The sequence below is a fragment of the Spea bombifrons genome, chromosome 3, assembly GCF_027358695.1.
Source record: "Spea bombifrons isolate aSpeBom1 chromosome 3, aSpeBom1.2.pri, whole genome shotgun sequence".
Taxonomy (NCBI): Eukaryota; Metazoa; Chordata; class Amphibia; order Anura; family Pelobatidae; genus Spea; species Spea bombifrons.
The window spans coordinates 45,067,463-45,083,468 of NC_071089.1; the positions used below are offsets into that span (position 1 = coordinate 45,067,463).

At 42.2% G+C, this 16,006-nt stretch overlaps 1 protein-coding gene across 2 annotated transcripts in view; it reads right to left on the reverse strand.

Annotated features, from left to right (window-relative positions):
- Positions 1–10,002: 10,002 nt before the first annotated feature.
- The window catches only part of LOC128484444 (NXPE family member 4-like), a 28,710-nt gene continuing 22,706 nt past the window's right edge, over positions 10,003–16,006 (reverse strand). For both annotated transcript variants that reach the window (XM_053460822.1, XM_053460823.1), the window contains 4 exons: positions 14,725–15,431; positions 12,249–12,310; positions 11,689–11,907; positions 10,003–10,589 (listed from right to left, as the gene is read on the reverse strand). In XM_053460822.1, coding sequence (XP_053316797.1) covers positions 10,045–10,589; positions 11,689–11,907; positions 12,249–12,310; positions 14,725–15,431 — 1,533 coding nt within the window. In that variant the 3' untranslated portion in view covers positions 10,003–10,044. The remainder of the gene's footprint in view (positions 10,590–11,688; positions 11,908–12,248; positions 12,311–14,724; positions 15,432–16,006) is intronic.

Below are 16,006 nucleotides of genomic sequence, written 5' to 3' on the forward strand. Positions count from 1 at the left end.
TCCATCTGCTCCTGGGGACTTACCAGCAGAAAAGCTTTTAACCCCTTCAGGACCGGGTTTTGTTACTATGTTTGCATGCCTCGCAACATTTCAAAATTTGAAAGAGGGACACTTTTTTTTTAAATCTCACGGAACTCACCGATACAAGCAATTGCACTTTACAATGTTGCGCATGCATCGCCACTTAAAACACGCTTCGTTTTAGTCAGCACAGTCATGCATATTAAAAATAACCAACACATTGAATTGAATTCCCATGAGGCTCAGCCAGACATATTACTTCCATGATGCTGGCTGAGCGTCATGGGAAGTGCAGCAACAGTAAAGCTGCAGATGCTAGCTGTGAACTAAAATTCCCATGATTCTCATATTCTTGGAAGAGTAGTCCACAGCAGCAGAGATTTTTTTAAATAAAAAAAGTCTAATGTTAGCCTCCCTCCCAGGACCCTTACACACTGCCTTTACACACACACACGTGTCCACATATACACATAAACTGCTTTTACACACACATATACACTGCCCTTGCACACATCTGCCCATAAACACACATATACACAAACACTGCCTTTCCACACATATATATATACACATACACTGCCTTTCCACACATACATATACACATACACCCTAATGTTGAGTAGACTAGAGGGAGATTGTGATCTCCCAGCTAGTCTGCAGGCTGCAGCTGCAACTGCACCTGAGGTGAGTACGGATCTCGTCTCACCCTTCCTCTGCCCCTGCAAAGCGGGACAGGCGGGACAGGCGGGACAGCGGGACAGAGACCCAAAATTTTCTTCTCAATTGTCACGGACTGGGTCCAAGCTGATGACTGAAAGGACCCAGCGCGCCCGATGTTTGTATGCAGGACAGGGCTTGGTTGCAGGGTGACCACACTCACCCAGGTGTTGAGCACCAAGGGTTGTGCAGCCAAACACCAGCGCCCTGATATGGCAGGGATGTAGTCCAGAACAAAGTGAAGATAAATCCTGCAGGCACCCTGGAGCAGGCATGAAGCATATCACATGAATCACGTGCAGGATGCTGCAGGCTGGGAGAATGGAAGCTAGGCAAAAGGTAATATAGCAGACACATAACAAGCAAGGGAAAGGGAGACCAGGCACGAAACATAACCAGACAAGACATACATGTTACAGGGCACTACAGTGAACCAGACAAGGAATAAACATTACTAGACAAGATATACATGATACAGGGCACAACAAAGGACAGGGAAGAAGGCAAGGAACACAGGGGAAGGAGTGAGGAGCCGGAATCCTCGGACGCTTCTCCTTTAAGCAAGGATAGGACATATTAACTAGGACATGGGGAGAGGAGAGAGGAACCGGAATCCTCAGATGATACAAGGAAGAAGTGCAAAGGTACGTAAGATACAAACAAACATGAATACAGAAACTAGCCTAAGACTGATTGATAACAATTGGTGATTCCGTCACATGATATGGCCATAGTATGCTTAGCCCACCACTACGCCAAAGTACTCCAATGACGGTGGGTCCTAACGCTAATCCCTGCTGACAGTGGTACGAAACAAACCAAACATGTAAGCCAAACATGTAAGCCAAACATGTAAGCCAAACATGTAAGCCAAACATGTAAGCCAAACACATAGCACTGAGACATACCTTTAGACTGAAGACTGAGACAAACAGAACACATAGGTGGGGCAAACCTTATAAAGGAAACAGAGCTGAAGCAAAGAGCTGAAGCAAGGAATGGAAGAGCAGAACAGAGCAAAAGGAAATCCAGGAATGGATCGAAGCAAAACAGGGAAACTGAAACAAGACAGATATGCAGCTCCGCAGCCTGGGCAGAACGTGACATCAATTAGGTCACCCATACAAACCATATATTGTTTTTTTCAGCACAGGTAGGGCTTTCTTTTGAAATAATAATTATACTGTATTGGCTCGAATATAGGCCGCACTTTTTCCCCCCACTTTAAGTCTTTAAAGTGGGGGTGCGGCCTATATTCGAGGTCTAGCGCCCGACGCCCGGGACATGCAGTTCTGGGCGCCGGGCAGGCAGCAGGGTTAGGATGCAGATCCCCTGCAGCGGTGCAGGGGACCTGCATCCTACTCTCTGATCCGCTCAGACAGCCTCCCCTGCCAGCACTTTCCATGGGGGGGGGGTATTCCGGAAGTTGTATACGCGTATTGCGTAGATGTCCCCTGCCGGCCCCGCAAGACACCCGGGAGTCTGCTCTAGTAATTCGGGGGGGGGCAGAGTGGCAGCAAATCTCGGGGGGGAGGAGAGTGGCAGCATATCTCGGGGGGGGGAGGAGGAGAGTGGCAGCATATCTCGGGGGGGGAGGAGGACGGTGGCAGCATATCTCGGGGGGGGGAGTGGCAGCATATCTCGGGGGGGAGACATTGTGGCAGCATGTTTTTTTGGTGCTTTTTTAAAAAAGCACCAAACTTTTATGGTGCGGCCTATATACGGGGGCGGCCTATATCTGAGCCAATACGGTATATATAAACCATCATTAAGTATGAAAAATATCTAAAAATGTGGGGGAAATTAGGAAAAACAGGAAATATTTTCACAGTTTCACCTATAAAAACTATATATAACCAGTGCAAATGGAACAAAAAAAACTCCATGGTATTTAAGTATTTCTCCTGCTTTTGGAAATACCTCGTATTTTCATTTATTTTGGCACTTACAGGGTTAAATATGAATGATGTGTGTCGCTGTTTCTAAACAAGATATGTATGTATACTGGGAGTTGCGCCCCAATAGTGGCCAGAAAAAGAAAAACTGCTCTACAAAAGTATATATTTTCTGAAAGATGACATTCCAAAGTATTTTACTTGGGGCATTTTAACACTTTTGATTTAACCATTTCAGTGCCTGTCTATCCTAAACATTGCAGTAAAACACAGTACCTCAGTATTTTTTCCCCTGTGTACATTATATTATTTAAACAACTTGTGATTTGTATTTAGAAACACCCCTTGAGTACAGCAATACCCCACATGCATAGATAAGTCATGTTTCTCAGATATTGTGGAGCCAAAACTGGAACGTGTATATTTCAATTAATAAAAAATTCAGATCACTTGTAAGTGACAAGTTTAGGCCACTGACATCGATCAGGGGGACTGATCAATAATCAGTGACTTAAAATGTCACCGACAAGTGATGAGGTAATAATTATGTATTTTGTATTAATAATTTGTGGGTTTTTCATAATTACCCTAGATGACCCCTTTCTCTTTCTAGGGCAGGATCATCCAGGTGATGTCATAATGATCAGATCACTCCTATTGGCCAGGAGTGATCTGATCATCATCAGCCTACTTTTGATTTTTTAACTGCAGCACTTACCAGACGTAAAGCATTTGACCTGGAAGCACCCTGGACTCTCAGGTCAGTGCTATTAGTTATTAAATTATTATTATTATTTTAAATCTTTCAATGATGATGCTCCATTGGAGCACAGCATTGACTAATATTTAGTCAAATATTAACCCCTGCAATGCCACGATGGTGTCATAAACCATCGTGGCATTAAAGGGGTTAACACTGCACAATTGCTTTTAACAGAGCAATCAGGCAGCAGGGCCCCCACTCATGTGGAGACCAAAGAACCCTTTCTCCCTGTCCCTGCCTCTGGCAGCTGGGACACAATCGCCGGTACATCAGCGATTGCAGGGAGGAGTCTCTTTGATCACTCCTGTAGGTGTGAGCAAAGGGCTTATGGGCGCTCGTTTTTGGTGTTCCTGGTCTGGTCCCCTAAATGGTGGTTAACGCTGCACTGTCGCTCTTATGGAGCGATTAGGCAGCAGGGGAATGTTGTGGCAGCTCCCCACACTTGTGTCGTGACCCAATCAAACAAACAACTCCCTTCACTGCCTGTGGCAGCTGAAAACGCGATTTGTGTTTTGAGCCTACAGAATCGCTCCGTGGGAGTGATCGAAGGCTTGGGGGGGGGGGTGGCTCGGGGTGGCTGTGCTGGTCTGCCCAGACTCCTGCTCTCTTTTTTCTTCCTCTTGCCAGTAACAATAAAAAAAGTTCTTAATCTTGGACTTGAAGGTTTCCCACAGTCCAAAAAATATTGACGGGTCTTTCTGGCGCCGCCATCGCCCATATGAGACCTTAAAATTATTCCGGATTTGTTTGTCGTTTAGCAACAATACATTGAGTTTCCACAGACCACTCCTAGTTTTAGATTCATTAGGAATTAAAAGGTGAGTTTTTAACAGCTTGTGGTCTGAGAACACATTATCTTCTAAAAACATGTCCTGGAGATTAAAAACAGCAGAGGACAACCTAAAATCAATGCAGGAGCTGACCTGGCCATTAGACCATGTATATCCAAGGTCAGAGGGTTTTAACAGCCTCCACGCATCTTTTAATTTAAAATCACAGATAAAAGTTCTAAGCTGGCGAGAAGTTCTATCTCCCCTCTGGTTCTCATCCCCTCCACTTCTATTTTCACTCGGTAATATACAATTAAAATCGCCTCCTATTTAGAGGGGAAAAACCTGTGGCAAAGAAGAAGATACGCTCTAAAATTTCTTTCATTCTTATCTGGCGAAGCATATACATTCATAAGGCACATTAAAACCTTTAAAAACAACATCAATTAAAATTGCTCGCCCGGGAGCAATTTCAGTAATAGAATTTAAAACCACATTTTTGTTCTTAAAAAGGACTCCAACCCCAGCGGCATTGTTATCATTAACCCAGCGATACAGTCCTTCTTTAACTGTCCATAAAACGGTCCATGATCTATTGCACACTCCTGTAAGAAAATGATGACAACATAGGCAAACAAAGCAGTCCTTCTGACAGAGCTCCTCAGACTCCTCACATTAAGTGAGGCAACAGTGAGATCCAGTGTGAGGTCTAGTGTATTTTATCAGCGACCCTCTCACCTTCAGAGTCTGAAACTTCTGATACGCTGTTGTAATCCATGATGAAAAAAGGATCAGACAGAGAAAGTCCCATCCCAGCAACACCTGCACAGCTCTGTATGCTTCGAGCCACCTTCCAGACAGATGACTCCGGAAGGTCTCCTAGCTTTGACTTCCGCTTTGAGGATTCGACTGTGTCATCACCAGGGCTCCCCGAAAACTCTGCTTTGGATTCCTCCGCATTGTCTTCCAGGACCTCCACTTCAGTCTCCAGAAGGTGTGCCAGACCGGATTCACTGTCAGACCTCCCCCTCTTAGGCATGGGACCAGCTGGATACTCCACATCTGCTTCCATCAGAGCAATCGTATGTACAGGTTTAATGGAGATTAGGGATTGGACAGTCTCTCCACCTCTGCTCTCAGGATCTCCCACAGGAATGTGACTCTCATGACCTACACAGGGATGTAAAAACATATTGGGATCCGCAGGACCCACCACTGGGGAGGGATCCATTGGACCCGAAACAGTCTGTTCCTTCTTCTGATTGCTTGGCTTTACAACCAGCACAGCAGTATCATCCAGTGGTGACATCATAATTACAGGCTCCTTCGGGTCAGCTGTAGAGGAGGACTTACTTGGACCTGGATTTAATTTCCCAGGCCGTCCAGCAGCCATATCTGCCCAGGACCGCCGGGGCTTACTGGGACAGTCCTTAGAGACATGGTCTGGCTTGCAACATCCGTTGCACAACTTGGACTTATCACAGCTAGCGGTGAGGTGGCCCCATTCTCCACAGTTCCTGCATAGGGGCCTAGGGTCAGCTGTGCAGGTTACCTGAGTGTGCCCATAGCCCCCACACCTCCCGCACAGGAATGGTATCCCTGGGTAAAAACAGTAACCCCTGTTGCTACCGATGGAGAAACTCTGGGGGGATGGACTATTCCACTGACCCCTTCCTTGTGCTCTTTTAACTGTTCCAATTCCCCATCTCATGCTGTACCTTCTGTGGGCTAAATACTTTATTACAATAGCAAGATAACCAGGCCATAATAGCTTCATCAGACACGTATGGGTTATACATGTGAACAGTAAGAGGGATTTCCTCACAGCCATACAGAAACGTGAAGCCGAGTCCATCCAATCGTGGGTCATCTTTCTTTCCTCTGAGGCTCTTGTAGATGTTATGACACGCACCGATGTTCAGTAGTGTTACTACATATGTACCTTTAACTTGGTCTTGTAGGCAGTAGATGTCTTTAAGATCCAGTCCAAGTGTTTTAATTAGCACCTCCTCTACAACATACTTTGTTCCTGTTTCTTCCTTCTCTCTCTCTCAGGAACTTCAATCTTAATCTGAGTCTTCCATCCTCTTAGGGGACCAGACGCAAAATTGATGCTTGCAGGCATTTTCCTTTCATCAGAGTAATAAAACTACTCAGGTTTAAGGTAGGCAGCCTGCTGCTTTAAATGACACACCACAATGCAAAGGCAAGGGCAAGGGATCTGTAGCTGCAAGCAGATGAACAGGGACCCAAGCCAAATAATACAAAGGCCCAGACTGAAGGGCAGAGCAGGTATTAAAGGGCAGGGCAAAACTCAGGTAACGTGGCTCAGCTGTCCTAAGAAAAGGGGTGCTGCTGAGAGGGAAGGGTGGCCACTAGTGGCTGCAGGTAGACATGACAATGATATGATTATCATATAGACAGGAGTGGCACCCGGTGTGGTCTTCTGCTGCTGTAGCCCATCTGCTTTAAGGTTCGACGTGTTGTGCGTTCAGAGATGGTATTCTGCATACGTTGGTTGTAACAAGTGGTAACAAGGAGTTACTGTTGCCTTTCTGTCATCTCAAACCAGTCCGCCCATTCTCCTCTGACATCAACAAGGAATTTTTTTCCACACAACTGCTGCTCACTGAATATTTTCTCTTTTTCATTAACCATAATCCATTCTTACATTAACGGTTTCATACCCAGTGAACACCCTTATATATCTTTTTTTATGCCATAATGACATAATTACCAAAATTACCTACTGGGTCAGGGATGCACTTGTACCTTCAATGCTCTCAACTCATCTCATATGGGGGGAGTGTGGAAGAGAATGATCGGCACAGCTAGACATATTCTAGACTCAATGATGATGCAAAACAAAAACACTTGATTGTCATGTGAAGTGCTTACTACATTGATGATTGAAATGAATGCTAAACCATTGGTTTCCATTTCAACAGACACTGAGAGACCTGAAATCCTTACGCAATGCTCTTGATGCAAATCCCTTGTACAATATCAGCTCCTCCTGGTGAGTTCGCCTTAAATATCTTTACTTAGGTGCCAGTAGAAACAAGTTCAGAACCTTGCTGACAACTTTTGAAAATGTTGAAGTCAAGAATATGTGTCATGATTCCAAACATTAAGAAAGTGGAAAGAGGAGAAATCAAATGTTTCAAAAAGGAGATCTTGTGTTGTTCCCTCTCAAACAAAGTGCAATAAATGGCCAATGGGTCTTAATGTGAAAGCCATCCCCAACGGTGATGGAAAAATTAGAGTAGAGGTATAAAGGAATATATCGGTATATCTTAAGTATACATCAGGCCTGTCTCAGATATTGTTCAACTAGAACAAATAGAGTCGCCTGGTAGAATGATACAGTATTTCATAGATTATATAGTGGTTATATACTGTATATTCCTACCAGATGGGGAGTGTGCTGTGTATCAGACTTGTGCATTCAGATTCATATGAATTGCAAATCTATCAAATTTTGCCACAAAAAACGAGGCTAGACCCCCACAAATTGGATGAATATTAAGCAAGAAGCTCTGAATTTTCACCCAAAATTTGTGAGCCCACATTCGCTTACTCTCTCTCACGCACTCACTCACTCACAATTTCATTTTCATTCACCCTCTGACGCTCTGTAAATGTTTCCCTACATCCTCTGCCGATCCCTTCTGCATCTTGTTCTGCACCTTTTCATCTTATATCTTCTCCCTTATACTTTCTTTTCTCTCTTCAAAGGCACTGTCATTTTGCTCTCACTTGAACTCGGGGCACTATGGCGGAGCATCTGGTGACTTCCATTTCTCAATCATTAAAATGTGGTTAAAGTACATTCTAAATGTACTTTTACCATCCATGCTTTACTACACAGATACAGAGCCATCTAGTGGAAATATAATGAGTATAGGGACATGTTTTCACACAAAAGAGTTCTTTTACAAATTATAAATGGGCACTATCTAAGTGAGGGAGAACTGTGAAAGAAAGGGCAATCTGTGGGAGGGAGAAAAGGTGAGCTGTGAAAGGGGGAGAGGAAGAGATAGGGAGCCCGTGAGAGGGGGGTGAAGGAGAGTGAGTGTGTGTGTATGTGAACCTTTTTATGCCCCTAGTTTCAGGCTTGGGCAGGCCATGTAATGTAGCATTGTATGAACCCGTTAGATTAGCACTGCAGGACCTGCATGAAAGGCAAGCTAAAGATAGAATAAGTGAGTTGTGTGTGTCTGTCTGGTTATGTGTATGTGTGTCTCGGTTTGTGTATATCTGTATGGATATGTGGGCCTTTCTAGATTTTTTTTTTTTTAGCATGTTTGTCTGGTATGTGTATGTGTCTGTCTGGGTATGCCTTCCTGGTGTGAGTGTCTGAGTGTGTGTGTGTTATTACTGTGTGTTAGTGTTGAATGTCTAGTTGTGTTAATGTCTGGATGTGTGTTACTGTGAGTGTCTGGATATATGTATTATATTGAGTGCTCCTCCTGAGGCCAGGCTATGGATTTGTCCCTGGTTGATGTCTTATGCTAAATCTTGTGTGTCGGTGTGGCAGAGACAGTCCTGGTGTGTGTGTTGGTGTCAGTGTGGTAGAGTTTTTCGTGGTATGTGTGTGTTTGTGTTTTGGAATGGCAGAGCCTGTCCTGGTGTATGTGTATTTGGGTGTTGGTGTGGAAAAGCCTGTCCTGGTGTGTGTGTTTGAGTGTCGGTGTTTCACAGCCTACCCTAGTGTGTGTGTCAGTTTGCCAGAGCCTGTCCTTGTGAGTCTTTGTAAGTTTGGGTGTTGGTGTGGCAGAGCCTGTCCTGGTGTGTGTGTGTTTGGGTGTCGCTGTGGCAGAGCCTGTCCTGGTATATGTGTATTTGGTCATCTGTTTCCTGGCACTTTACTTACTGTAGGAATAAATGGAACTATTTAATTTTTACTTATCCAGAGATAAAACGCGCTCTTGAATTTGTAGTCACTTCTAGGCCCAGAAAAATGCATATCTTATTAAAAAGGATTAGTGGCACTAAATTGTGGCTTCAGGCTTCCTGTGTATGATGACTTTCTTTTAGTGTACTGATGTACTCACAATCCCATCACATAACATGTGTACATCACAAAATATTTTAAAAGGTAAAAAGCGAAATGGTTAATGATTTAAGTATATTGTAAGACTGGTTGAGAGTGTGGCAGCTGTAGTTGAATGTTGATAACTATAAAATTATGCACCTGGGACATAAACATACAAAGGCAAAATAGCATTGGTACACATTTGTATAGCTAATGGCATTAGTAGCCAAAAAAGGGAGAATCTCAATATATATATATATATATATATATATATATATATATATATATATATACAGTTTTAGGGAGATAAGTGATATGATATAAACATTTAAATGCCTAAATAATGTTAAGTACAGGAGGGAAGTTTATTTGAAAGGAGGAGAAGTGATAACACAAGTCATAATCTAAAAGGGTCAGAGGCTTAGATATAATGTAAGGTAGTTTTACTCTACTGAGAGGGTGGTAGATAAGTAGAACATCCTCCCAACAAAAGTGATAGAGGCTAATAAAGTGAGGGAATTTAAACATGCATGTGAGAGGTATATGGGTATCCTAAATCTAAGACAAGACCAAGTACTGATCAAGGTTTGAAAATCAAATAGACTAGATGGGTCAAATGGTCCTTATTTGCTGTCAAATTCTATGTTTCTATTGCGTAAAGAATAAGTTTAGACTCATCTGCACCGAAGCTTACAGTTAGGCCAGTAACAATAGAGGCAAAACCTCACTAGTAAAGACTATTAAATGGTAGTTCAGTTACTGAGCTATAAGAAATACTTTGAAATCCATTCTATCAATAAACTGAAAAGGACAGTTGCATTTTTTTGTCAATGATTTTTACTAACATGCAAATGAGAATGTCATGCTCATAATACTCTGAAAAGTATATCCTGGAGGATGGACGTTTGCAGTTGCTGAAGATACAGTCATATCCCAGGCATCCACAAATCCAACACGGGTTCCTTGGAAAACTTCTCTAAGTACTAGATACTGAGTATATCCATGAAAGTCTCCGATCCTCTCCACTGGAGCTTGCATTTCTCTGGTATTTTCAGTTTTAATAATGACTTTGGTTTCTGGGCTCCTCAGGAAGATGCGTTCTATGGCTCTGTGAATGTTAATGGCTCTTCTAATGTACAGATGCAGAGGGAACTGTCTGAAGTGTTGTCCCATGGTAATTACAATTATGGTGTCTCTTCCCCCAGCTATTTGATCAATTTGTCGACTTGTGTACCTGTCTTCTTTGAAGTAATAGAATAATGTATGTTCAAGTGGAAACCCATGCCTTTTATATGAGACATAAATATCCTTTTCCATATTAAGAGCCAAAAGTGTCTTTGCCCACTTTGCCCATTGCTTCTCATGGTAGCCAAAGTAATTGACAACTAGTGGAAAAAAGAAATAATAAATATCATGAACATTATATCAGATGAAGCAGTAAAGCCATTGCTCAGGGATAGCAAAGGATGTTGACGCTCCAAATTTAATATGCACAAGCTCCTAAATTTGTTAGGATACGAATATTGGAGAATACCTTAGGCATGGCTGAAGGCCTGCTATGTTTTTATGTAGTTTGTACACTGTATTTCAGAGGTTACCTAATGTTTGCAGTGCATATAGGTCTTTTGAAGGTAGCACAGACTCAAGTCTTCATGTATAATTTTAGTAATGCCCCTATGCAGCAGTATTCAAAGTCCTGGGTAGATCTTAACTGTTAATTTTTATTACCTAGGGACTTAATACTAGCAAATCCAGTTGCAAAAAAGGGATTATAAATTTCAGATTTATTCTCTCATTTTCATAAATTGATAGGACATAATATATGATTGAAGCAATACAAGGAGACCCAATACATACAAAATAAAAATAATAAAGGAACCTGATGCAGATTTCAAAAAGACCAACCTTGCAATGGGAATCAAAAGGTCAGCTTAACTAGGTTTGAATGTCCAATAGGTGTCATTAAGTTGAGGTTTAATAAAAAAAATATAATAATGCTGCAAGAAGGTGTATGAATGAAACTGCCAGCAAGAGGCATTGTCAACAGTGTGTATAAACCATAACATTTGTAAGGGTGGTGAGGATTCATACACAGTCTAGAGTGCAGGAGCATGGTACCAAACTCTGTTATACGGTCACATGCACCAAGAATCCAAAGCCAAAGTACAAAAGGCAGTAGTTGATGGTCGGACTGCTGAGTAACACACTCAGATGGTGCCCAAAGGATGGTGAGATGCTTATGGACCAATATAGCTCTTGTAGTCTAAGCGGTAGAAGGAGGTTAACAAGTCAATTTGCTTTTATGCAGTGTAGTATCTAAGGTTTTACTCAAGTGTTTTTTTGAAGCTTTCTGTTTGGCTGTCAGCCTTTAGATGGTAGTCTGACACAAGTTATCTGTGATGGCATAGTACTTGGCACAAGGATCACTAGGACCTAGAAGTTAAGCAGAAGACAAGCATTTATGTATAAAAAAGCCATACATACTTTTTATGCCCTCTGTAAAATGCATGATGAACTGCCGTAGTGTGGAATCACCAATGAGATACAACTTCTTCCCCTGAAGACACTTGGTAAAGTTCTCTGGCGTTTTATAAAACGTCATGTTGCAATAAACAGGCTTCCAGACGTTATTGTAAAAATATCCACTTGGAAAAGGCGAGCTCATTCCCGTTTGACATTTTGGATTTGCAGTGGTATTGTGTCCTACATATATGAATAAATACACAAATTAATGAATAAGTGGACTCTTGATGTTAAGATTAAATGTTGATTAAAATTGATTAAAAAAATTGATTAAATATGAACTTCACAGTTTCTTATCGCGAAATATGCAGACAAACATGCACATCAACTACTATAATGGAGAAAAATAGTGGAAAACATGATTTTACATTTTGTTACAGGGTTTAGGTGGCGGTGACTTTTCTTTTTTCGAAAAATGTTCACATGGTAAAGTTTGCAAATTTGAAAAACCTATATACTGTATTACAATTATCTGCACGTATTTTAATGAAGCAAAGTAATAGGGCATTAAAAATACTCACTTTCACAATCAGCAGCATCTATAATATTGAAATTTTGGGGGATCTCAACTGCAATATTTGACCTTTAAACAAAATGAAAGTTGTGGGATTAAGTGAAAATACGATTCTAGTTTAACTTGCACTTACTTTGTAAATATTGATACTTAAATATGCATTCTGCAACCTGTTGTAACCTGTTGTAAAAAATACATACTTACCTTGTGGAGTAGTTGCAGCTTCAGAGCTGCAGCACACCGCCTCCCACTGGTCATGTCTTTGCGCCACTTAGTGGCTGCTTATCATTGACATAAAGGTATTCCTAATGAAATCAATGAGAGCTCTTTCGGATTTTCATTACACCCCAGGAGCCATTACTTGAGCCATCACTTGAGCTGGCAGGCGGGGAGTATACCATGTGGGGAGGGGTGGGATGGCATAGTGCACAGAAGAGTTAATAGTGAAAAACTTAAGTGTGATAAGGGTTAATTGATGAGGAGGGGGTTAATGTTCTGTATACACAAATACAACAGGAACTTTATATCAAAGTGATTTCAGTGCAGTCAATGGGGACAAAAGTGTCTCCCTCTTCAAAAAAATATAAAACATTTGAAAAGAAAAATGAAATTCAAAAACATAATAAATAAACAGACTCAAGTGATGCCACCATGACATCATAAGGGGTACATCCAGTTAAAAGAGAGATCTTTGAGATCTTTAAAGACCTCAAAAGAATCTCCAGACAAAAAAAGGTTTTAAAATAATAATAATAAACTTATGGGAAAAAATGAGAGAGAAAATAATAGAAACACAGGTGCCCAAATACCCTTGTTGAACATAAATCAAGGTTTATTTAATCAGTGGGATTTTTTGTGAATTTTTTACTGTTTGTTGACACAATATTCATAATAAATGACAGGGCTTTCCCTTTATACCACTTTTTTTGTAAAGTCTGTTCTTGAACATACAATATATAGTGTGGGTACACTAAACATGGAAAAGGGGAATCATGGTTGAACAAAAGCCTAAAAATGGCAAAAGGGCTTAGGGGGTAAACCCCTCTGTTATGAAGCGGTTAAAGAGTCTAGTCAGATATATAATATATATATACACATACATATATAAATACACCGCTACACCTGTCAGCCATAACATTATGACCACTGATAGGTGAAGTGAATAACACTGATAATCTTCTTATCATGGCACCTGTCAGTGGGTAGGATATATTAGGCAGCAAGTGATCATTTGGATGGCCCGGTGCATGTGCGTCGCTCACGGTTGGCACCAGGATGCACTATGGGAAGAAGGCAAGCTGGAGGCAGTGTGATGCTTTGGGCAATGCTCTGCTGGGAAACCCTGGGGCCTGCCATTCATGTGGATGTTACTTTGACATGTACCACCTACCTAAGTAATGTTGCAGAGCATGAACAACCTTTCATGGTATTCCCTGATAGCATTGTCCTCTTTTAGCAGGATAATGTGCCCTGCCACAAAGCAAAAATGGTTCATCTGTGGGATGCGCTGGATAAACAAGTCCAATCCATGGAGGCCCTACCTTGCAACTTACAGGCGTTAAAGGATCTGCTGCTAACATCTTGGTGCCAGATACCACAGCACACCTTCAAAGTGCACCGAGTGGAGTCCATGCGTCAACGGTTCAGGGCTGTTTTGGTGTCAAAAGGGGGACCTACACAATATTAGGCAGGTGGTCATAATGTTATGTGAGATATGTATATATATATATATATATATATATATATTGGGACAGTGTAAACCCCAGGGAGATGCTTAGTGTGGCATTTGGGTACAGGTGCTATCCAGATCATAAATATGGGTCCCTGGGGTGGAGCAATTGGAGAGCAGGGTGGGCCAATGCTCCATTTCCCCATTTTGTGGAAATTCCATGCCGGGTTTCCCAGGAGGCAAGAAGTCCGCAGGATCCGGTGCGGGATTCCTATGGGGCCGGCATCAGGCACAGGTGCTGGGCATTAAAAACCCCTGGAGCCTGATATTCAGAGAGACTGTTGGGGGAAGAGGAGAGGCCCTGAACAAGAGGACCATCCCTGAGCCAAGTGAGGCAATACCTGCCTGGATATTTTGTGTGCTGTCTGGAGGAGGTTTTCCAGAGCCTGGCATAGCTGGGTCTGGTTGGGAGGTTGAGTTAGTGGGTGATTAGGCTGGACAGTCTGGACCAGCTTAGTTTAGTTAGAGAGGGCTCCAATTGGGAGCTAAGTTTTGTTTTTATGGTTTGGTTTTGGGATTTGGCGATTAAAAATAAAGCACTGTTTTGCTACAACTGGTGTTCCTGACTCTGATTGCCCTAGAGGACTGTGCTTAAGACCCCTAACTGTGATGTTTATGGCCCTCGTGCTACAGGGTTTGTCACAATACATATATATACATATACACACACATTTATACACACAGTCTATGTATATTTAAGTGCCTATGATACCTGGAGTGTCAATTTGAAGAGTCTTGAAACACTAAACTTTACCTCTGAAATAACTTTTTTTCCTCATTTGTAAGATACGAAACACCAAGCTCAAAAGCTCTCATATCATTCAAGAGATCACATGAGAGGTTAGGAGGTTTGATGCAGTAGAAGGCTTCTTCATCATCTGGATCAAGGTACTCACAAACATCTTGGTCTGTGTAAACTTTGAAGCCGCAGTCGGTTACTACCTCTTGAGAATAGTTTACAAATTTTCCCTTGAAACCAAGAACCCCTAAACTGCTGTGCCTAGATCTCCACAGAGCTGAGATTCCTTCACTTGGGTGAAACAACATAGCAGAGACCTTGACCTTGCCCTTCCAAAATAATGGGAAGTGGATATGATAGGTCCCATTGTTGTAATCTTTTATTCTTCCAGACACAGATGCTCCAAGCTCTGGGGAAAAGAGTCTTGTCCTAATGAAGTCTCCCCCATAAGTCTTCCTCTTACCCAGGTAATCATACATGTCAAGTTGAACAACAAGGTCTTCACCAACACAATGTTTTTCCTGGGGATTTACTATAAAAGCGTTACTATTTTTCCCACTTGTACTTTCATTGAAGAAGGTGAATGTGACATTCGGGATGAGTTTCTGAATTTTATTAAAAACCTCATCTATTTTCATTTGAAGTCCACTTCGAGATCTGATTTCTTCCTTCACTTGCCCATCTTGCCAATTGCAGTATTGAAGCATGTCCATTAAGGATCTCTGCAAAGTTCAAATAGTCATATAGGCAGTTACAAATACTGCTGGGAATAAAAAATGAAAATATGCATTGCAGTCCTCTTATGTCAATGGGGCCCTATGCAAATATTTTACTGGAAGATTGACTAAAAATCAAAAGGTAACAGGTTTCTCCGATTTTGGTCATCACTCAGATGGCCAAGATATGATGCCAGTTAAGGATCCCCAGATAATATATTGATGGGCTACAAGGAAAGACAGAGGAAGTTCTTTAGCTATAACCATTGCTGGGTTGTCGCCAGGGCCGGCCCTACCATGGAGCAGAATGAGGCAATTGCCCCAGGCGGCACTTTTGAAGAGGCGGCACTTTGCCGCCCCAATCGCTTTTTTTTTTTAAGCGGAGGAGAGAGGGGCGCCGAGTGGTTTTCGCTTACCTGCTCGGCACCCCTCTCTCCTCTGCGAGCCCTCTAGCTCTCCCTCGGTGCCGGCTTGTAAAGATGAGCGCCAGAAAATGATGTCATTTCTGGCGCTCAGCAGTGAAGCAGAGCGCACCGTGGCAGAGCAGAATATTAACTCCTGTCGAACCGGAAAGAAAGTGA